The 24,341-nt window shown below is 47.3% G+C and overlaps 1 protein-coding gene across 5 annotated transcripts in view; it reads right to left on the minus strand.

Moving 5' to 3' along the window:
* Positions 1 to 2,981: 2,981 nt before the first annotated feature.
* GATA4 (GATA binding protein 4) overlaps positions 2,982 to 24,341 on the minus strand; it is a 56,792-nt gene continuing 35,432 nt past the window's right edge. The window contains exons 2-6 of one of the 5 annotated variants that reach the window (XM_040966006.1): positions 11,825 to 11,994; positions 10,887 to 11,012; positions 8,236 to 8,323; positions 4,448 to 4,599; positions 2,982 to 3,435 (exon numbers count right to left, since the gene is read on the minus strand). In XM_040966006.1, the coding sequence (XP_040821940.1) occupies positions 3,253 to 3,435; positions 4,448 to 4,599; positions 8,236 to 8,323; positions 10,887 to 11,012; positions 11,825 to 11,994 (719 nt within the window). In that variant the 3' untranslated portion in view covers positions 2,982 to 3,252. Of the gene's footprint in view, positions 3,436 to 4,443; positions 4,600 to 8,235; positions 8,324 to 10,886; positions 11,013 to 11,824; positions 12,017 to 24,341 lie in introns of those variants that run through there. The other 4 variants (XM_040966009.1, XM_040966008.1, XM_040966007.1 and 1 more) reach the window with 4 other exon arrangements.

Below are 24,341 nucleotides of genomic sequence, written 5' to 3' on the forward strand. Positions count from 1 at the left end.
GCTCCGAGGCTGGTCTGTGGTTGTGGCATGACACACAGTTGTGTTCCAGCTTCAAGTACAGCAAGGATGCAGTATGAAGAGTAGTTTCCAATCCACAAACCAACTAGCTCAAAGCAACACATTCACCTACTCTAACAGCAACTTCCCCAGGGGCTGTATCCCACATACTCAGTGTTCAAGTTAGGAAGGCAAGTTCTGGGGTGCTGGGGTGGGAGTTCATCCACAAACCCTCCACCCCAGCAACCTTGGGATAGGGCAGATGGATATCAACCTAATTTGCATTTATTTCCAACCCACATCAAGCTTAACTCAGTCTGGTCCTGCAGATTACCCCTTTAAAGGTGACCACTAGTCAAGTACTGAAGAATAATTCTCTCCACTGCTACATGACTGCACCTGGCATTCAGTGACTTTGTCAAAGCTAAAGCCATGACTGTACGGGAACGGGAGAGATTGTACACACAGCCATGCACTCAACACAACTTCACTTGCTCCACTAGACCATCACTTATTCTTTTTATTTTAAAGAATCTATTAATTTTTTAAAAAATATTTATTTTTATTGCAAAGTCAGATATACAGAGAGGAGAAGAGACAGAGAGGAAGATCTTTAGTCTGATGATTCACTTCCCAAGTGACCACAATGGCTGGTGCTGTGCCAATCCGAAGTCAGGATCCAGGAACTTCTTCCAGGTCTCCCATCCTGGTGCAGAGTCCCAAGGCTTTCCTTTCATCCTCGACTGCTTTCCCAGGCCACAGGCAGGGAGCTGGATGGGAAGTAGGGCTGCCGGGATTAGAACCAGCACCCATATGGGTTCCCAACAGTGTGTTCAAGGTGAGTACTTTAGCAACTAGGCCATCATGCCGGGTCCACCATCACTTACTCTAAGGTGCCTGAGCAGCTACTCACATACCCAGTCTTCCCTCAGCCACTTCTCAACCATTTTCTATTATATCCCGTTTGGTGGCAACCTGATCTTCTCTGGATATGCTTGACTAACGGAAGCAACACCAAGTTTGGTGGGCATGGATGCCAAACAGCACAGTTTTGTGGGACGGACACGTGCTAAGAAGAGTTGAGTCCAGGCTGCTGATATTGCTATTACTTTGTTCTGAAAGTCATTACTAAGGGGAAGCGGTAAGATGGTTTCATCGGACAATCAAAGGGGACTCTTGCTCGCTCACTCCACATACAGTTAAATTAAAGCATCTGAGCAATTCTGTCTCCTAGGAAGGTGAAGACAAAAATGAACCACAGAGAGAAAGTTGCAGTCTCCTCTCTCCTGGGGTGCAGCAGCATCTGCCTCTGTTAGGGGACCAACCATAAAGGAAAAGTAACAAGGGCTGCTCAGGACTCCTCGCCAACACACAGCTTGAATTGGGTGGGCCTGGCAATGAATTCATTTATTCTCTGTTGAATGAATTCTCCAACCCCCTCCCTCCACCCTTTCTGCAGGGCAGCTCTAAAACTGCCCTAATTGTTCCTCAAGGAGCCTTAGTCAATGGTCAGGCCAACCTACTTCTAAAGCCCCAGGGTGACCTGCCCAGAGTCCCCTGTAGGTCACTGGCGGGGTTGGCAGAGTGTGCTTTTCCCCACGCTCCCACAGAGGAAGTCCTGGCCAGCTGCCAAAGGGGGACACGGTGGAAATGGACTTCTAAAGAAGCCCACCAATCGGTCTGTGGACAACAGCATTCGCCCCTGAGGGAGGAGAAAGCAAAGAGGAATACAGATAAATTTATTAGTTAAATACTGATTTTACAGCCATTTCACCTTAAGACAATGTTAACAGGTTTCATGGGGACAGGAAGGAACAAGAGGGTGGCCTTCAGGAAGAAAACAATGTAAATAATGATTAAAACAGATTCTTGGTTTAAAAGATCTTCTCTGCTACAGCCAGTAGGATTGGGGTGGGGTGGGTGGGGTAGGACGTAGGAACACCACAGTCTGCTTCAGCGCTGCCGACAACGGGAACAAGGACAGAGTAGTCTTTGCGGAAACCAGTGTGTGCAGAAGGCCAACTCCGGGACAGCACAGAGCTGTCCCACCTGGTCCCCAGCCACTTCTTTCCTCTGTCCTCTTCTTTCTTTCTGAGAGCTTTGCTTTGCTGTTTGTTGACTCTGAGTTTATGTTGCAAGATCTTTGCTCTTTGTCTCTGGGATACCCGGTTTCTGCCGGGGAAAGCTTTCAGGACCCAGGTGCTTGTGGATGCAGGCCACTGTCTGAGTCAGGGTCCCAGGAGAATCCCCTGTCCTCCGCGCAGGATGCTGTCCACCAGACACCATCTCCAAAAAGGTCTGAGATCTCACATGCATGTTTGCCAAACTGAAGCAGCAGAACCTCTTGTCCTGGCTCAGAACAGCTGTGTGAGCAACGGGGTGGATGGAGGACGCTGGGCGGGTGTGTGCTGTTTGGCTCAACTATCGAGCTCTGTTTTTGCAAAGGGAAGAGACCTGTACAGGCTGCAGGCAGAGCTGAATCACTCAGAGCAGGAGGGGTTTTATTTAAGAGGCCTTGGGAGTGAAGAAAAGGAGCGAAGGACGCAGCCCTCAGCAAGGCAAGGCACTCAGGAAAGGGGGTGCTGCCACACTGTGATTTGATGAAGCTGTGGCAGGTGGCAGGTGACACGGGCCTGCTCCATCGTCTCCCCAGGAAGCGCTCAGTAAGCACCCTGTGCTTTTGGAGTCAGATTTGTACGGGGACGGAGGGGAGGATGCAGAGATGTGCCAGGCCTCCAGGGGAGTGTTGGGCAAGGGCAGAGGGCTGCCTGGAGGGGCCTGCCACTTTCAAATCCAAGTCAGACAGGTGCCTTCATTCAGGTTGCACAGGGACTCCAGGCCCTGCCTCCTCTGGCTGCCCTCAGGGCTCTAGGGCTGGGAACACAGTGGAAAAACTACTACCACAGGTCATCACAATGAACAGGAGAGGAGAGAGACCCCTTGTCTCATGAGGGGTGGGGTGGGGTGGGGTGGGGTGGAAAACAGGCAAGCAGTCTCCAGCTCCATGGGAGAGACTTAGTGTGCTTGTGGTGGGGGGCAGTCCCAGCACCCCCACTCTCACTTTGAAAAGGCATCAGAGGAAATCCAGCACCTACATCCCCGAACCGAATCGTCGACTTCAAGTTTCTTCCCAGTTGTTCTTCTGGAGTCATTACCAGACACGGGGGCCAGCCCTGGGGAGTCCAGAGCCTTGCTCTCTGCTGGCCTCCAGGTCCCAGGTCCATGTGGGATTTTGAGGCGGGAAGGAGGGGGCGATTATGCAGTGATGATGTCCCCATGACTGTCAGCCAAGACCAGGCTGTTCCAAGAGTCCTGCTTGGAGCTGGCCTGTGGGGACTGGCTGACAGGAGATGCATAGCCCTGGGGGGACAGCTTCAGGGCCGAGAGGACCGGGTGGATGGAGGGCCCGTGGCCAGACATGGCGCTGACTGAGAACGTCTGAAAGGCAGAAGGCACATGGTAAGACAGGCAGAGTGGCTTCTACGGGGTCAGGAGGGGATTCCAACCCTGTGGGGCATGGCCAGGGGCCCAGGCAAGCCTCTCGCTGTGCCTAATCCCTGCCATCTGGAAGCTCATCAGCTGCGTCTGACACAAATAGGCCAGGGCTGTGCTGCTCAGAAGGCTCCCGGAGTTACATGAGCCGTGCCCTAAATCTCATCACCTCTGCCTTCCAGCAGCAGGTGTCCTCCCCACCCTGAAGGTTCCTTACATCCCTGGCTCCCAGACAATGAGGTGCCCCAGGGCTCATTAGGATGCAGCCTTTTGCATTAATTGCAGAGAAGATACAGGAATGGGGCCAGAAAAGGGAGTGCACGATGAAGCTTGGAGTATCCTAACACCCAAGGAGGCCAGGAGGCAGTGATGCCATTGTGTCACCCATAAGAGGGGCACAGCTCTGTCATTGCTGGATGTGATGAGGGCATCATGGAAATGGCATCCTGTGTTTCTTCCTTTCCCAGCCCACCCTCTGCATTTGCCCTGCCGTGCCCTAGCCGGGAGGATCCTCTTTCTCCTCCTTCACCTGTTAAAATCCTTTAAGGCCAAGGTTCAACAACCCTGTTCTAGAGAGATAACATTGTCTTGAGAAGTGCCCCTCTGCCCCCAACCCCCTCATCCCAACAAAAGCAGGTCGCAGGTGGGGGTGGTCTTCACACCCCACCCCCAGAGTGGGTGCCAGCCCCAGGACTCCCTTCCTGTCTCCACAAGCCAGGTACACAGGAGCTACCAAACACCTGTGTGCCACAGTTCTGTGTCTAGATCACCGAAACTTGGTGAGCTGTGCTGAAACCTAGCCATGAACCCCTGCCAACAGCCTTGGGAGGAGCCCCAAGGGCACCAGGTAGCTCAGAGGCCTGCCTAGGCAGTTCAGCAAGGGCAGCTTGCCACTGGCCACCTGGGACTCTGCAGTCAGTTTTCCCACACATAGTCCTGTCCTCACCCGTGAGCATACCTGGGACATGGAGCTGCTGTGGCCATAGTGAGAGGACAGCCCGGGCTCTGTCTTGATGGGACGCATCTCTTCACTGCTGCTGCTGCTGGTGGCATTGCTGGAGGTGCTGGAAGCGCTGCTGGTAGGAGGAAGGCTCTCATTGCCCGCAGGACCTGGAATAGAGCAGAGTGAGGACATTAGATCAGGGCAGGGACAGATGGAGGGTGGCCCTTTGTGACAACTTCTCTGTATTTACTGGGGAGTGAGGCAGGGGTCTATACCAGTGGAGCAACAGTTTTCAAAATGGGGCAGAGGTGGCAGAATTCCAAGGAGACTTTTTCAAACACTGTGCTCACTCCCTTCCCATCCAGATCCCAAACCCTTGAGGTCTTGTATTTCAGCATTCAATAGGAGCACAAATAGGAGTGAGAGCTTAGCCTACCTGGGGGGGCCGGTACTTGGCACAGTAGGTGGGGTCACCGCCTGCAATGTCAGTATCTCATGTGGGTACTGGTTCAAGTCCCAGTTACTCTGCTTCCGATCTAGCTCCCCGCTAATACACTTGGGAAAGCAGTGGAGGATGGCCTGAGTGCCTGGGCTCTTAAATCTACATAATAGCCCCAGTCAAAGTTCCTGGCTCATAGCTTCAAATTAGTCCATCCCCACCACTGCTGTCATGTGGGGAGTGAACCAGTGGATAGAAGAACTCTGTGTTTCTCTCCTATTCTGTGTTTCAAATAAATAAACACATCTCAAAAAATAAAAAAGCCTGTATCCTATGCCAGAATGTCTGGGTTCAAAATCCAGCTCCAGCTCCACTCCAGTTTTTGCTAATGCAGAGCTGGCATCAGTACTTGAGGGGTCAAGTAATTGGGTTCTTGTCACCTTGACTGAGTTCCTGGCTCCCTGCTTTGGGGCAGCTGAGACAGTTGTGGGCATCTGGGGAGTGAAAAGGCAGATGGGAGCATGCTCTCTCTCCCCCTCAAGCTCATGAGAAAAACCAAAGAGCAAATGCAAAATATTGTATGTTACAGGCTACTTCTAGCAGGGTACCCATAATTACATTCATTAATATTGCTACAGTAAGATGTAAGCATCTATAGTAACTGAGATAAACAGAGACTACAAAGAACTTTGTGTCTGTTCTGAATAGGTTGGCTCTCAAATCTAGCTTCCTGGAGTTGGGAAGGGGTCATTCACCCTCACTAATTGTGGCTCTATCTTTGGGTAAGGAAAGCAGGTTACTAAGGGGCCTTGCTGTGCTTGTAGGCAGCAAGACAGGTGGAAGTCCCCAGGCTTCAGACACTGGATGTTCTTGTTAGAAACAAACCTGCCAGAAGGAGCAAGCCCTAGGTGACCAAAAAGGCACGACCCTGGTCGTCATCTTGGTCGTAGCAGTGGGTCATGTACCTGACTTTGTCATGCCTTTGATTCAAAGATAAACGTCCTATAAGGTCAACAGATTGTCTGCAACAATGGCATTGATGAGTTGAATTTTGAATTTGGCAACAATACTGACTAGGGAATGCTCTTGGTAGGGTTGGTAGCCCTCATTCTTCTTCTTTAAAGGTTTATTTATTTTTATTGGAAAGGCAAATCAGATTTATAGAGAGAAGAGGCAAAGAGAAAGATCTCCCATCTGCTGGTTCACTCCCCAAATGACCACAACAGCCAAAGCTGAACCTATGCAAAGTCGGGAGCTTTTTCCAGGTCTCCCACAGAGGTGCAGGGTCCCAAAGCTTTGGGCCATTCTCTACTGCTTTCTCAGGCCACAGGCAGGGAGCTGGATGGGAAGTGAAACAGCCAGGACTTAAACTGGTGCCCATATGGGCTGCTGATGCTTGCAAAGTGAGGATTTAGCCATTGAGCCATCACATCAGGCCCTGGCAGCCTTCATTCTTTCTGAAAATGCAACTACAGAGGAAAACCCTCACTTTATTCATGTCTTTTTTCTCTTAATTTTACTTACTTGAAAGGGAGAAAGATCTTCCATCCATTGGTTTACTTCGCACATAGCCTACCTAGGATTAGGCTAGAGTGAAGCAGACACCCTTCAAGTCAATCTGCTCTTTCATATGGGCGGTAGGGACCCAAGCACATGAGCCATCACCTCTGCCTCCCAGCATGCTTAGCAAAAAGCTGCAAAGGAGAGTGGAGCTGGGACTCAGCCACTCCTTCTGGGATGCAGGCATCTAGTGGCAGGCAGTTTAACACCTGTATCAAACACCTGCCCCGTCCTCATTCTTAAACATAGACGTTAAGAGAGCCATGTGGTAGATCACACTGAATATGAAAACAGGTTTTGACTCCAGATCTACCCTTGGACATGACTCTGATTTGCACTGTCCTCAATAAGCCACAGTTTGTCCGTAACTAAAATGGGGATTATAGAGATTGCTGTTGTAGTGCAGTAGGTACACTGCTGTCTACAAAATTGGCATCCCTTATGGACTGAGTCCTGGCTGCTTCGCTTTCACACAGTTTCCTGCTAATGACTTGGGGAAACCAATGGAAGATCTGCATGGTGAAGCTCCTGGCTCCTGGCTTCAGCCTGGCTCAGTCCCGGCTATTATGGCCATGTGGAGAGTGAACCAGTAGATGGAAGATTCTCTTTCAGTACCTCTGACTTTCAAATAAACTAATCTTTTAAAAAGAGTTATTATTTTAATTTTTTAAAAAGATTTATTTATTTTTATTGCAAAGTCAGATATATAGAGAGAGGAAGAGAGACAGAGAGGAAGATCTTAAGTCTGATGATTCACTTCCCAAGTGGCCATAAAGGCTGGAGCTAAGCTGATCCGAAGCCAGGAGCCAGGAGCCTCTTAGGGTCTCCCACACGGGTGCTGGGTCCCAAGGCTGTGGGCTGTCCTCGACTGCTTTCCCAGGTCACAAGCAGGGAGCTGGATGGGAAGTGGGGCTGCCAGGATTAGAACTGGTGTCCATATGGGATCCTGGCGCATTCAAGGTGAGGACTTTAGCACCACACTGTGCCCCACTATTTTAATTTTAAAGGTGGATTTTATAAAGAGGAGAAAGAGAGAAAAAATCTTCCATCTGCTGGCTTACTTCTCAAATGGCTTCAATGGCAATAGCTGAGCTGATCTGAAGGCAGAAGCCAGGATCCTTGTCAAGGTCTTCCACATGGGTGCAGGGGCCCAAGGGCCTGAACCATCCTCTGCTACCTTTCCAAGTCACAGGTAAGGACTTGGATTGGAAGTGGGGCAGCCAGGGTATGAACTGGTGCCCATATGGGATGCCAGCATGAAAAGCAGAGGATCAGCCCACTGAGCCACTGTACTGGCCCAAAATTCATTCATCTTTAACAAAAATGAGTAAAACACAAAGCGGGAATAATAAATTGATTCTCATAGCAGTTCTCTAAGGATTGCTGAGGTAGTGTTTGTCCAGAGGCTTGCTAAAGCACAAGACACAGCCTGATATTGGCTATGCATTGATCCACAGTTCAGTCTGCTAGGAGCATGATTAATAGGTCCTGGCGCCTTGAGCCCAGTTAGCCCAAGGAGACAGAAAGCAAATTGAGTTCCTGGGTGATGGAATACCGAAGAGGAGGGAGTAAATAGCATTCCTCTTTCCTACAGGCTGGGCCAGTCCACCTGCTGCAGTCTTTGCGATGAGCAACAAGCAGATGACAAGGTGAGCTGCCCTAGTCCACACCACAGGGATGCCACTTCCTGGGCTATCTGCTCTGACCTGCAACACCAGGGCTGGGCGGTATCATCATTACACCTCTCTGCCTGTGTTGCAGCTCACACACTTTCCCAGTCATCACATTCAGGTCTTTTCCTCACCTGCTGGTGCCTTGGATTTATTGAGATTCTTGGGCTTCCGTTTTCTAGTTTGAATCCCCTCTTTCCGCATTGCAAGAGGCCTGGGGACCTGGAGGATCATAAATCAATACGTCAGGGTTTCCATTTGTACATCATCTGCACACAATTCCAGTTAAGCAGGTGAGCGGGCACACCCACACTGCGGGGAAGGTACTACCTGTGCAATCCCTCCCCATGCCATCTCTCTACAGATCTTGGGGTTGAGACGGCGGGCACAGGATCCTGCCACCATTGCTGAGAAAGAACTCAATGTACTAAGTATCTAGGTTACATGATGGACATTTTATTAGGCCTTGGAGAAGTAGACAATTAGATTTAAAAGTTCATCGTCCAGTGAGAGAGAGACAGATGACTAGAAATAATGGGGCTCTGTTAGGTAGTACTGGAAACAAAGGAGAAAATAATCAACTCTGTCCCTGTGCGGGAAGAGGCTGGAGTGAATCCAGGAAGGCTTCACTGAGGAAGTGACACGTGGGTAGATAGAACACACTCATTTCGGGCAGCAGGAACACTATTGTAAAAGCAGTTGTGCCCCTTCCTGAAGCTCACCTTGACCTCACAAAACACCTGCCTCTTGCTTGCTCCCATACACTTCAGTATAGCTTTTCACAAAAGAGAAGCCATGCTTGAGCAAACTGTCAGTAGTGCTAAGCACACACTCATACTGATCTGTAACCATCACCAGCATCCCTCCCCAGAACTCCTTTCATCTGATGAACCCCAAACACAGAGCCCATTAAATAACAGCTCCCAGGCCTCCCTCTCCTGACCCAGGCGACTGCCTTCCCACTGTCTATGGGTTTGACTGGAACCCTCATAGTACTAGACTCAGACTCTTTTGGTATCTGTCTTTTTGTGACTGCTTTATTTTACTTAGCATAATGTCCTCAAGGGTCAACCATGTTATATCATATGTTAGAATGCCCGTCCTTTTTAATGCAAAACAATATTCAATATTCCCAATGTGTGTGTATATCACATTTTGTTTAGCCATCCATCAGTGGACATTTGCATATTGTGAATGATGCTGCTATGATCTCGGATGCACAAACATGCCTTGCAGCCCTTGCCTGCATTTCTTTTGGAAACACACACACACCCAGAGGTGGCACTGATGGACCATGTAGTAACCTGATTTTTCTTTTATTTTTTGAGGATATAGCGTGTATGTTTCCCTACCAGTTTCTCTTATCATTTCCTTACTAATAATAGCAACACTTCCTTTAATCATTTTCTTCTTGAAAACGGTTTTCTCCATTTAAGTGATTTAGCAAACATCCTATATAAACTTTTTTTTTAGTCTGTCTGTCTCTTTCTCTCTTTCCCTTTCTCCCTCTCAACTTCATAAATTAAAAAACAAAATTTAAATAATAAAATATTATATAATGGAGATTGTTCCAAATCAGACAGTAATGTGGTTTGCAAAAGCTCTTTGTTTTCTGAAAACATAACCCTTTCCTGACATTTGCTTTTACTTTTCGCTGTAACTTTCCATGCTCTAACATTAAATGTTTGTAGAAATCTATTTAACTTAGATGGCTTACATTTTTTAAAGGATTTATTTTCATTGCAAAGTCAGATATATATACAGAGAGGAGGAGAGACAGGAAGATCTTCCATTCAATGATTCACTTCTCAAGTGACCACAATGACCTGAGCTGCACCGATCTGAAACTGAAGCAGGAGCCAGGAGCTCTTCCGGGTCTCCCATGTGGGTGCTGGGTCCCAAGGCTTTGGGCCGTCCTCGACTGCTTTCCCAGGGAGCTGGATGGGAAGTGGAGCTGCCAGGATTAAAATCGGCGCCCATATGGGATCCTGGCGTGTTCAAGGCGAGGACTTTAGTCGCTAGGCCACTGTGCCAGGCCCCGCTTACATGTTTTTAAAACCTGCTTAAGAAGTTCTTTTTCCACACCCAAGGTTATCTAAAAACTCCTTGCATTTTCTTTTAGTATTTTTTACCAGAAAAATATTTACTAAATAAAGAATATTTACTAGAGAAAAAATACTTTTTTATTAGAAAATTATTTATTAGAAAAATATTACTATATTTATTATTGCCTAGAATTTTATTTCAAAAATGTTTTCCATTTAGTATTTTTTTAAAAAGATTTATTTTTATTGAAAAGTTAGATACACAGAGAGGAGGAGAGTCAGAGAAGACGATCTTCCATCTAATGATTCACTCCCCCAAGTGACCACAATGGCCGGAGCTGCTCTGATCCGAAGCCAGAAGCCAGGAGCCTCTTCAGAGTCTCCCACACGGCAAGTTTGAGGACTTCACCCACGAGGCTACTGTGCCAGGCCCATTTAGTATTTTTAATTCAACCAGTTGTGAGGTAGGAAGTGGACATAGTCAATATGCTTAAACAAGCTATTGTATCCACTGAAACAAACCACATGAATTATGAATTAAACTCATACAACATTAAAGATGGAGGGACCAGTAAATTTACTAAGAAATCACCCAAGTCTAAGTGTCTTCGTTAGGGAGGGCGACATGGATTCGAGCCTGAAGGGCAGACCAGTGAGGACTAGGGACAGCAAAGAGAGCTGGCAACCTGCCAGATGGCATCTGGGGATGTGGTGGGTGGCAGGAGGTGGCATTCACTTACACCATGGAGCTTCATGTAGAGGCCGCAGGCGTTGCAAACTGGCTCCCCCTCGGCATTGCGGCGCCACAGTGTGGTGGTGGTTGTCTGGCAGTTGGCACAGGAGAGGCCCACCCGGCGGGAAGCGGACTGCAACACAGAGAGGAGAGCCTTGGAAGCTGCTTCTGCAGAGCTGGCCTCCCTGAATAGGCAGCAGGCTCCAGCCAGGCCCAGTCAAGCCATTTCATGGCAGAAGAATGGCTATGCCAGCAGAAAAACAGCTCTGTAGGCAGAGAAGCATCTGCCAGAGTGGGAATTCACATAGACTGCAGGTGTGGATGGGGAATCACTATATCCTCGTGGCTTCAAAGGCAGAATGGACCTTGGGATTTGAAGAAAGGGATGTATTATTTGACTCCTCTATTCTTCCTCCATCCCCCATCTAATATCATGAAAGGCAGTGGTGCTGATCAAAACTAAGTTACCTTTTAAAGGAGCATGGAAACAAGAACCAAATTTCAGTTCTAGTCAATGAACCTAATGCAAATTGCTTAACCTCTGGGCTTGGGATTTTAGCAACCTTCCTCATGGGGCTGCTGTGAATGTAGGAGACCTTCAAGTCAACACCGGCTGGGGAGCCAAGGAGTCTGGGTCCCGACTGCACGTGGGAGACTCCCTGTTGCTGTGACTGTGGGGAAGCTTCACTGGCTTTCTGAGTCCTACTTCTCACTTCGCTATGTCAGAGGGGTTGAACTTGAAGGTTTAGTACACCCTGGTAATTCATGCCAAAACCAAAGGTGGGAGAAATTACTTACTTCCAGACCCCTACCCAGCCTCTCAACCCACACCCTCAAGCCCCCAAATTCAAAAGCAGAGGCTGTCCAGCTAAGGTGAGAGCCTTGGAGCTAGGTGCTGGGAGGAGCAGGGTGCAGAGGAGCCCCGCTGCGGAAGACTCTGCTTACCAGCCGGCGCTGTGGCTTGATGAGGGGCCTGTTGATGCCGTTCATCTTGTGGTAGAGGCCACAGGCATTGCACAGGTAGTGTCCCGTCCCATCCCGCCTCCACAGCGGAGTGGACATGGCCCCGCAGTTGACACATTCTCTGCCTTCCGAGAAGTCATCAAACATATCTACTGGATGAGAGAAGACAGAGGGGGAAGACACAGAGGATTAACTCTCTGCCGATGTCCAGCAACCTTGTGTTTGAACATCTGGAAACCACAGAAATAAGGCCCCTTTCACAGGAGGAGAGAAGGACCACCTTGCGTTGCCTGCCGCTCCCTTCTTCTCACTCTGACAGACAGGACAGCATTTCCATGGACTGCGACGGGAAGTGGGCATTTCGCCCCAGTAGCTGCGGGTGTAGCAGGCTTTTCAGAGCCGGAGAGGTGTGAGCAGGTAGCAGCCACCAGCAGCCCATGCTGGAAGGCAGGACAAGATTTCACCCAGCTCCTGCCTTCAGGGCTCAGAGTCCCCAAGCCTGAGATCGAAGGACCTTCTCCCACCCTGTCCCCAACTCAAAATTAAGATTATTTTCCCTTTGGAATAAAAACACAACAGCTATGTTCTTTAGGAAAATGAGAAAGTATAAATAAGCATATAGAAAATAATGATTTTTTTTTACCAGAGTTTAAGAATTTTGTTCTATTACATCCTTGGCAAAAGTTTCTAGGTTGACAGACTATTTCTGCCTGAGCGAGGTCAAGCTGTATAATTTGAGCCCTTCTTTTGCATACTACCAAAGTATTTCTCTACATTATGAGTTTTTATTACCTAACTTGAGCACAGTGTAAGATTGTTGCATGTGAACGCTCCATATTTAACTCTTACTGTTCAATGATTACTTTGTCCTTATTCCTTTTCTAATTTTGTTTGTTTTGCAGATCATTTCATGGCTTTGTCTTTATTCCTTAGGATACTCTCCTAGAATTAAAATTGTCTAAGTCAAAGGGAGCAGCTTTCTTCCTAAGTTTTGAAATCCCCAAACTGAGTTCATTTCCCCCTGTTTCTGTATGTCCTGCTAACATACTGGCCATATTTTCCTGCTTACTGGCGTTTAAAGTCAAGGTGTACATTTAAGTAAAGGCACCTTGAAGCTGACCACGTGGGAGTTTACCCTTGCACTCAAGGTTGCCATCCTTCACTTTCACTCATTTAACCCTCCCTCCCCATCACCTGTATCTTCAGAATGGACAAGTTTCACTTTCTCGCTGTCCTAGTGAAAGGAGGATGGGCTAGTTTTCGGCTCCCAGTCATCTGTATAATTCCTGGTTCAGAACTTCAAGAAACCCCTGCGACTCCATGTTATCCTGGGACTCCACAGCTACCTTGGTCTTTACATTATCCTTGTCCTATTGCCAGAGCAAGTGTACAGAGCCCTGCAGAGGGATATATGAGGGGCAGGGGACAGGTGGATGGAGGGTCTCTCCATTAGGATCCAGCTGGACATTTGGCTAGTTCCACAGATCAGCTCCTTGCTGTAAGGGAATGTGGGCAGGAGGAGAATAGGGCAGTGGGCAGGGGGTGGGGGAGTGAGGACTTACCTCTCAACTCTGTGTACACAAACAGTCATTTGCACCTGCAAACAGGTAGCTGTGTGCCCGCACCAAGCAAACAATATGCAGGTGTGAGGGGCTGTTTGCTTAGGCCAGGGAGCTGAGCACAGCTGGCACAAGAAAGGCTATTTTTACACCTGGGTCACACGGAGGGCCAGCCACAAGGTCACCTGCCTTCAGGGGTGACTGCTATCCATGGCTCATTCCCATCTAGACTCTGTCATCTGTGCCATCCTCACCACCTCTGCAGCCCTTGCCTGCAGCCTGTCAGTCCGGCTCCTTGAACTGGACCCTCCTGTGAGGAACCACAAAGATCAGGAGTTTACAAAAGGAACTAGGACCCCCGCTAAGCTCCAGAGGGCAGGGAATGCTAGCGATATCATTTTGTCCAGCTTTGTGTCAAACACTAGATGGCACTACAGTTTCAAAACTGAACCAAGACTCCACAGCCGAGTCTTAAGTCGCACTTGGGGGAGATTCTGCAGATCATCTTTCTAGTCCAAATCTAGCACAAGCCTCTTATTGTATTTTTATTTATCATGGAAAAAAAATACTCAAAAATGGACAGGATATTAAAATGAACTCTGATTTAACTATTATCCAATCTCCAACAATTTCTGCCTAATCTTGTCCCACCTTTATACCTCTGCCCACTTCCCCCTTTCCTGTATTACTGAAGGAAATCCCAGATAGTCTTATCATTTATTCATAAATGTCCCAGTATGTTGCTCTAAAAGATAAAGATTCACATTCTTCCTCTTTTAAAGATAAGCAAGCCAGCTTCTTTCCTACATCCTGGTCTATTTTAAATACAACAAAAAGAAAGAAAGAAAAAAAAAAAACTCCTGGTGTTTTTTCTGGTTTGGAAGAAAGACTGTCCTTTCTCATCTTGAATCCTGTTTTATACACAATGACAGAATCTTATGGAAAGCTCTAGAACTCGGGCAATTTTTCCTCAGCTGCTGCAAAGTTCCTTTAGGCTTGCCTCAGAGAAAGGGTTACACATTCAAGCAGCTATTTCACTGGCCAGGTAAAGTCATTGGAGGTTGGCAAATATGTATTTGTCACTGACAAATATTTACTAAGCATCTGTATTTAAGCACACCCATAGCTGTCACAGGAGCTAACAGAGAGCTTTGTTCTCAGAATGCCAATGATCTAGTGGGGCCAATTGGATGTGAATATCAATAATGAGTAACGCTATTACTCAATGCATTTTCGGAACATACCTTCAACTGACTGGTGAAACTGGTGGCAGGCTCTACCCAGACAGAATAGGAGGTATGGAAGTCCAACCCAGATACTAGTTTGACCTAGATAGAAGGGTCATGTTACAAGAACAGCCAAAGGAAAGATCTGGATGGAAGGGACTGGCCATATTTCCTTAGGACACCCAGTTAGCCACATGCAGGTCACCCTACAACCACACCTGCAAATCTTCAGGAGTTTCCACATTTTCTACTACAAAAACCTGCCTTCCTGCGGTAGACTAGTGGCTAAAGTCCTTGTGTTACACACACCAGGATCCCTTATGGGCACCAGTTCTAATCCTGGTAGCCCCATTTTCCATCCAGCTCCCTGCTTGTGGCCTGGGAAAACAATTGAGGACAGCCCAAAGCTTGGGACCCTGCATTCTCATGGGAGACCTGGAGGAGGTTCCTGGCTCCTGGTTTTGGATTGGCTCAACTCTGGCCATTGTGGCCACTTGGGGAGTGAATCAATGAATGGAAGATGTTCCTCTCTGTCTCTCCATAGATCTCATTTTCCAATAAAAATAAAATAAATCTTTTTTAAAAAATTCCTCCCTACCTACCTACCTGCTCAATGAGATGTTACATACATTTTTAAAATGACATTATATAGACAAGACACCCATGGAGTCATATGTCCCATACTGTTAAATTCAGAAATGCAGCACGCAAAATACCATATGCACTGAGAGTGAAGACTACCAGGAAGACACTTTCATAAGATCAAAGATCAAATTCCATAAACTTTTCTTTTGTAAAAGCAATATCCTAGGAAGTCATAATTTCTTATTTTAAAATTTTTGGACAAAACAGAGGCAGACATTTGGTGCAGCAGCTAAGATGCCCCTTGTAATGCCTGCACTGACACCAACATACCATTTATGGGGCCTGGTTCAAATCCTGGCTGCTATGCTCTGGCTCAGCTTCCCGACAACGTACACCTGGAGAGGCAGCAGAAGCCAGTTCAAGTGGTCTTTGCCAACCACGTTGGGGGTACCTGGATTAAATTCCACATCCTTGGTTTCGGTCTGGCTTCACCCTGGCTACTGTGAGTATTTGGAGAATAAACTAGTAGATGAATGCTCTCTCTCAAACAAACCAAAACCAAATCAAGCATAGCTGCAGCTCCTAACCCACACTGGGGAACAGGTGATTGGATCTCTGACCTCTGACGTACTTTTTTTTCCCTCTTGGACTGAAAGACTGAGGGAATAAATTTCAAACCCTGTTGCCTAAGCACGTAGCTTGGGGGAAGTAGGGGTTAAAGGCTATGAGCCCCAAATTAGAACCTTCCTATACCATTACAGGAAAGGCTCTGGAGGCAACCATAACACAAGGGAGGAAGTCAGAGTTATGGCATCTACTGGAACACAGCCACACCTACCCAGTGCTGGGCAGTAAGGGAATTAGTCCAACCCCTTGGGAGACAGTGGGAATCCAGCCCTGGGAAGCCAGGTCAGCATCACCCCACCTTGGAAGGAAAGAGTTGTAATAATAGTTGTAAAGTCCTCTGCAAATAAGAGGAAAAACTTACAACAATGGCTGTAAAGTGCTCTGCAAACACCAAATGAGATAACAATGATGGATTATTGTTGGGAGCCTGGGGTTGGAGAAGCTGCAGGCAAGAGGGAAGTCCAGGGACAAACCTTGGTGCTGGGTTATTGGGGAGGAGGGAGGTCAGATAAAATAGCTAGGAGATTTGGGAATCTGACCATTTTCAGAATAGCCTGTTGCCTCCAGACTTGCCTAGGGGTTTGAACCTGCAGACTGGGAACTGCCTACAGCACAAGACTTGATAGTCAGTGTGCCAGGATGGGCGAGTTCTCAAAGCTGCTTCTCAGGAGTAATACCAACTAATGATCATTCTAGCAAACAGAAACACTAAATGGGCCCTAACCCAGAAGATGAGGGTCTAACTCTCACTTCTACCCACGCACCACATCAGCCTGATTTCCTAGGCATCTAAGATAGAGTGGATATTCCTAGGAATTAAGGCAAATTACTCCAGCCCTGAAAGAAAATGCAGGCCAGGAGGTCGAAGGATCCCACCCCTGAATTCCCTACAGAGAAACTGCTGCAAACACTCTGACCTCTCCCCTGGCCTGTCCCATCCATCTTGAGGCACCCACCCACTTAGGCTTTGCTGGAAGGACACAGATAGGAGGAAGCAATCCATGGTGAAAGAAAAAAAGTGGAGGATAAAGGGAGAGGGAGAGAAGTAAGAGGGACATCAGAAACCGGGATCATGGCTGGCAATATCTGCCTTGCAGTTCTCTGCTCACTGAAAGGAGACCCTCACCCTGGCATTCTCTACTGGGCTTCATACAGCTCAAACATTTGCTGTGTCTGCTGTTCTAGCCCCTGCAGGGAGTGCAAGACATGCAGTCACATACCAGAAAATTGGGAGTCAAGTCTCCAGGCAGAGGTGTTGGAGAGCTGGAGACACATAAAACAAAAGCCAGGAGAAGCTTCCTGGGGAAGGCCCTATGGGCTACTACGGAGTGGCCGCCTGTCCAGAGAGAGAGACCTTCCTCTGGGAACATAAGAGGCTTCAGGAACAAAGTCCCTGACTCCACCCAGATGTCCCACCCTGAGGTCTCCAGAGACTGGGCCTGGATCTGGGCCTTGGCTGGCGGCTGGGCCTGGGGCATAAGCTGCAAACAAATCCCAAGGTTTTTCTGCCAGCCCTTGAGCCTTTGTTGTTCTGGGCTTTGTCAGGCCCAGGCAGATGCCTGTGACAGCAGGCTGCAAGGGGAGGGCCTGCGCTCTACAGCGCTGGGACGATGGGGATTACAGTGCCTATTTTGGAAGCTCTCGCAGTGGCTGCTCAGAAGTGGTTAGCACAAGGCCTAGCTGGGGTGGCCCGGTGGTGCAAGGCCTCTGCCACTGGCTACAAAAGAGCAGACTGAGGGTGGAGATGGCACTGGGCCACAAGCTACAGGTCTCCCAGCAGAGCTCCAGCATTGGCCTTGGGTTTTAAAAAATCAGCAAAGACATCGTGAAAGGAAGGAAAGCAGAAGCAGAAAACCCTCAAGAAAGGAGGAAAGAAGGAGAAGAAGCAGGCAGAAACAGAGTAGCAGGAGGTGGAAGGGTGAATGCTAGAGAGTCTTCAGTATGCGTTCAAGTCCTAACGAAGGAGGGCTTACACACTGCAGAGAGGACTCCCGGGCCCTGTGCAGCGTCAAACTGTAGTCCATCCCTGTGGGCCATGCAATTCCCTTAGAGGACCAAAAGCTCCCTGTTCCCCACCTGTGCTCCCAAGCAGTCCTGTGGGAGGCTGGCTCAGGAAAGGGATGTTGCTGAGGCTTATTGCTTTCAATCCCTTTTTTTAAATCTACTTGAAAGATAGAGAAAGCAAGAAAGCAAGAAAGAAAGAAAGGAAGGAAGGAAGAAGTAAAGAAAGCAAGAAAGCAAGAAAGAAAGAAAGGAAGAAAGAGAGAGGGAGAAGGGGCTGTGAGCAAAGTTTCATCCTCTGGTTCACTCTGAAGCCAAAAGCTGGAACTCGGTCTGAGTGACAAAAGGACTTAAGTTTTTGAGCCAGCACCTGCTGCCTCACAGAATATTCAGGAAGTTGCTTTGGAAATCAGAGTGGCCAGAACTGGAACTATCATTCCAATATGGAGTGTGGGCATCCCCAGCAACTGAGCCACAATGTAGTTTAGAAAACAAGCCGAGGGCCTGGCACCATGGCCTAGTGGCTAAAGTCCTCACCTTGAACCAGGACTCATACGGCTGATGGTTCTAAACCTGGTAGCTCCACTTCCCATCCAGCTCCCTGCTTGTGGCCTGGGAAAGCAGTAGAGCACAGCCCAAAACCTTGGGACCCTGCACCCATGTGAGAGACCTGGAGGAAATTCCTGGCTCCCGGGCTTCGGATCGGCACAGCACCGGCCATTGCGGTCACTTGAGCAGTGAATCATCAGACAGAAGATGTTCCTCTCTATCTCTCCTCTTCTCTGCATATCTGACTTTGAAATAAAAATAAATAAATCTTTAAAAACAAAAAAAGAAAGAAAGAAAACAAGCCGAATCCAGCACCCCTGCCTTGGTTTTTCAATAAAAGCAAAACAAAATAAACAAAAACACAAAAAGAAAGAAAAAGGAAGCAAGCCTTACACAGGAGCAAGAGCCAGTAAACAGCAGTGCTGAGATTAAACCCAAGCTGGCCCACCAATCTCACAAGCCCAGTACCAACTCCATCAACTCCTGCCTGAACACACCTTGATTATCCTGTTGAGGCTCAACTCTGCCCAGGTGCAGGTTGGGAGTTCAAAACTCACTTGCAATGTACATTGTTGGCAAAGGCTGTAATCAGCCCAGGACCCACCACGCATGCCAACTCCACCAGTTCATCTGCTCTCTGAAACTTTCCATGCCTGTGTCAGTACTCTCTACAGCCCACCTATTCAAGGAAATGCTTCCTCACCTTCATCATTGTCAAGATTAGGCAGTGAGAACTTCAAGAGTCCCTGCATATGGGAACATAATGACAGCATGAAAGATTTCCCAGCAAAACACAGGGTCAGTCACACGTTCCAGAAGTCTCTGCAGGTTTTAGAATCCACACTTGAGCTTCAGCCATGATTCTGTCAGGGGAGCCTGCACTGTGCAGTGCTAAGTCTACACGGGATAGACTGCTGATTACTATTGAGAATAAGAAGTAAGGTGTCAGTCTCAACAGTCACAGCCCTCAGATGGCCAGGAAATGGTCACCTGGGCCCTTCCCACCTGCAAATGATGCACTGAGACACTGTTTCAAAGGTAGAAAAAGTAAAGGGTATATTGAAAAGACTGCATTGCGTTTTAAATTGCTATTTAAATATGTATATATATTTGGAAGATAGAGTCATGGTAAGAGAGGGAGAGATAAAGATCTTCCATCTGCTTGGTTCACTTCCCACGCAACTGCAAGAGCCAGGGCTGGGCCAGGCTGAAGCCAGGAGCCAGGAGCTTGTTCCAGGTCTCTTAAGCAGTTAGCTGGCAGGGACCCAAGGACTTGGGCAGTCTTCCACTGCTCTCCCAGTTAGATCAGAAAAGAGCAGGATAGGAAGTGAAGTAGCCGAGACTTGAACCAGCATCCATATGAGGCAGCTTAATTTGTTATGCCACAACACTAGTCCTTTAAATTGCTAATTTGAAAACTTTAATATATATATAGTAAATATTCTAAATATATGTATATATATGTATGTATATACTTGACTACCTCTATATCTATTTATTTTGTACTTTGCATAAAGTTTGCTTTATATCAGAAAGAACATGTGATATTTGTTCTTTTGGGACTGCTTTATTTCAATAAGCATATGGTCTCCAGTTGGGGACATTATGTTATACTCTCACAGATGATATGTATAATGGAGACTAGCATATTGGGAAGTAGTTATGTTGCAGTACATGTCTCTATTCATGAAACAAAGTAGGACCTCCACTGAAAAATGTAAATATACCTATACAACATGATACTAGATTTTCTACTTTTGCCTATACCTATCATATCATGATACATTTAAATAGCTGAAAGTTAATCTTGTAATTGTTACTAAGGGACTATGCTACCACAATAATTCAGGGGGAAATCGTGGGAGAGGGATTGGGGAGGAAGGAAAGAGGGGGAGGGAGGAACCCCTATATGTACAAAACTGTATCATGGTAAATAATAAATATACTTGAATAATAATAATAATCTTCACCTAGGGCCCAGTACGGTGGCCTAGCAGCTGAAGTTCTCACCTTAAATGCGCCAGGATCCCATATGAGCACTGGTTCTAATCCCGGTAGCCCCACTTCCCATCCAGCTCCCTGCTTGTGACCTGGGAAAGCAGTTGAGGACAGCCCCGAAGCCTTAGGATCCTGCACCCATGTGGGAGACCTGGAGGAGGTTCCTGGCTCCTGGCTTTGGATCCGCTTAGCTGCAGCCATTGTGGCCGCTTGGGGAGTGAATCATCAGACTAAAGATCTTCCTCTTTGTCTCTCCTCCTCTCTGTATATCTGACTTTGCAATAAAAATAAATAAATTAATAAATCTTTTTTAAAAAATAATCTTCACCTAATGTTAGTAAGTTCTAATACATTTCTTACAAACAACGTTTGGTGGCTTCATCTCAACATAGTCTCCTGGCTGCTCCTCTCCCAAGAATGATCTGTCAGGAGAGCCTTCCCTGTACATCCCCCAAGTGCAGAGCAGCCTGGGTCTCTAGCTGCTGTGTCCAGCAGATATGTGTCCTGGCCCCACCCAGTCCCCAAACAGCCTGGGAAGGTTGGTCTTCCTCTTTCTTCCAGTCCCAAGGGCGGCCTAGATGCTCTGATTCATCATCCAACCTGGGGCTCTTCTGAGGCAAAGTATTACTAATTATTCCAGCTTTGGACCAGACACGTGCCTACCCTCCACCACAGCCCATGTACAACCTACATCCCCGGCAAACTGACTCTTGCATTTTTACCCAGAGTCACTGGTGGACACAGTAGGGCTGACTTTTCAGACAAAGTGTGTACAGAAATCTGGTGAAGGGCACATACAATCACAGTCAATACCAAGTTCTTTAGTTGACACTGACACCTCACAGTTCTCTGGGCTTCAGGTAGAAGGCCTTGGGCTCAGCTGTAGCCACCAGAGCCCTGACTGGGATGAGCAAGTGAAGAAGTCTGCTAACGGGACCCTGGGGGCTGAGTCCAAAGTACCACTTCTCTGGAGCTTGTCTTGTTCAGTGACTTCAGCATAGGTTAGCTATACACATTCGCAATCCTTGCTGTGGGAGCTTGCTGCAGGCAAGCTGCAAGGCTGCATACCCCCTGCCCCACCCCAATCAGCAGCATGGTACACAGTCTTAAAACCTGGAAATGGCACTTAGACGATTTCATGGACATTCAGAGAAGGAAAACAAGGACCTGCCAAGGTGAATCAGTAGCCCACAATAGCGACAGACCTATCTCTCCATGTACAGCTCCATGCTGCTCTTGGCTAGGCTGTACCACCTGCAGGGCCCTGCACACCACAGAAACAATGCACGCACACACACCCCCACCCCCCCCCGTGATCTCAACAGAACCCACAGTGTCTGGAGAGGCAGCAGACCTGCAGCAGGACAGTGAGAATCAGAGCGCTTGCTCCAGGCCTGCATGGCTGTCTGGCCACTGAGCTGCCATGTCCCCACACAGATCTCGTAGTTCAGCTATGACAGTCATCTATCTGGGCCAGAGGGCAGAACATAGGTTACAAACATACACATGCTGAGTGCACTAAGACCCAGCCCATTCTTCCCAGAGGTAAAAATTGCTCTCATAACTCATTGCAAAACATTTTTAAAGCGGGAAATGTTATCTTTAAGATGTTCATGACAGGGCATGCACGGAATTTTAAGTTGTCACCTGCAGTGCCTGCTTCCCATATGGGACAGGTTTGAATCCTAGCTGCTCCACTTCTGATCTAGTTCTCTGTTAATGCTGGGAAAGCAGCAGAAGATGCCTCTAGGGCTTGTAGGGTTTGGGCCCCTGCACCCACCTGGGAGACCCAAATGAACGGAATGAATCACTGGATCTTCCTCTCTCCCACTTCACACAAGTAAATTTTAAAAATATATATTATGTTCATGCCAAAACACTAAAAACAACCCAAATGCCTCATGGTAGAGGAAAAATATGGAAATGTGAGTTTTCTTTTCTTTTTTTTTTTTTTTAAGATTTATCTATTTTTACTGGAAAGTCAGATCTACAGAGAGACAGAGGAAGATCTTTCACTCCCTGGTTCTCTCCCCAAGTGGAGACAGTGATTAGAGCTGAGCTGATCTGAAATCAGGAGCTAAGAGCTTCTTCTGTATTTCCCACCTGTACCCATCCTCTACAGCTTTCTCAGGCCAAAAGCAGGGAGCAGATGGAAGTGGAACATCAGGGATATGAACCAGCACCCATATGGGGTTTTAGTACTTTGGGGTGGAGGATTAGCCAGTTGAGCCAATGAGCCATTCCTTGATTTAAAAAAAAAAAAAAAAAAAAAAAAAAAGAATTCTAAGGGCCACAGTCTCAAAAATTTCTTTCCTATAACATGACTTGAAGTAGATAAGAACTTAACAAGCATCTTTGGGTGGAATTGGGAGATTAGAGATGTCTACTCTACTGTATTTTCACTCTTCTAGGTTTTTTCTGCACCTAGGCACCTTTTCTCCTCCTTGGGCTCTGGAGTTCTCCTCCAGATTGCCAGCCCCCTCTGGGTTCTGTTACAGCCTGACAGTCCTTCCCAGCCCTCCCAAGGGTACTGCCTCAGCAAGTGTGGGATTTGACATGAAGTTCTTACCCATACCCAAAGCTGCCTGCCTCCACCACCTTACGATGCACAGGGAATGGGAAGTGTGGGGATGAGCACCTACACAGAGAGTGAAACAGCACAGTCCACAGGGAAAGCAGTTTGGCAGTGTCTACCACCAGCTACAGTGCTGGCACCCCATATGGGTGCTGGCTTTGAGTCCCAGCAGCACCACTTCTAATTCATCTCCTTGCCAACTGCCTGGAAAAGCAACAGAGGATGGCTCAAGTGCCTTGGCTCCTGCACACATGTGACAGACCTGGAAGAAACTGCTGCTACCTAGTTTCAGCCTGCCCCAGTCCTAGTCATTGTAACTATTTGAGGAGTGAATCAATAGATGAAAGACCTCTGTGCATTTCTCTTTGTAGCTCTGCCTCTCAAATAAATAAGTCCAGGTACACATGGAGGTCATGGCAGTACTTTGGAGTCTGCAGAGAACACCTGGTACCACAACAGAAGACAGAGGACCAAACAAATTCATCAATTACCCCAGCCAAGTGTTAGCTGTGAATATTTGGGCAAATGGAGATTTTAAGGTGGACTATGTCAACCAATGAATTCTAGAGAGATTTCATCGTGCTTGGAGTGGTGAGATCAGCAGTAATTCAGAACTGGGGTGGTGTCGGGTGGCTGGACCCAGGGTGCAGAGGCATTTGGGAGACTGGGTGTGGCTTCTCTTCTTATCCACCACCCCCCTTTTCCCCGCAGATACAGGAAGAGAAAAAAAAAAGAGAATGTGGAGATGGTGATCTCACCCACCTTCCTGTAGCCCTTGACCCTTATCACCCTAATCAACTATGCAAAAATCATCAAAAAAATTTAAAAAGTGTATAAGTACACATGATCCAGAAATTCCATTTTCAAGAAGTAATCCTACAGAGATAGCACCAGGAAAGACACGGTGGTCTTTTTTTTTGCAATAGCAGAGAACTGGAAAAATTAGTTCTATGTTCAACAGCAGGGGATTGGCGGATTCAATTAGGATATGCAATGTAGCCATAAAGAATTAGGTCTTACTGTACCAACATGGAAAGCTTTCCAATACAAGCTGTGAAATAGCAGAAGCAAAGAATAGTACACATGATATTCCCTTACAGAAAGAAGGCGAGCAAAATCCATATATGACTTATTGTGTGTTTATACAAAGGTCAGACAAGGTTGTTTCCAGGGAGACATTCAGCAACTCAGAGACATTTCTCACTGTGTGCACTGGGTATTTTTTAATACACGGGGATTGATTCCTAGCTGTAATAAAATTATACGCTCAATAAAGCAAATAAATATGCCATAGCATCCTTACTATTTCATGTAGTGACATATTTAGTTTAAAACAGGCAGACTCCATTTTCTGATCTTTCCATAAATGCATCTGATTT

The sequence above is a fragment of the Ochotona curzoniae genome, unplaced genomic scaffold, assembly GCF_017591425.1.
Source record: "Ochotona curzoniae isolate NIBS_2020 unplaced genomic scaffold, NIBS_Ocur_1.0 scaffold_4505, whole genome shotgun sequence".
NCBI lineage: Eukaryota > Metazoa > Chordata > Mammalia > Lagomorpha > Ochotonidae > Ochotona > Ochotona curzoniae.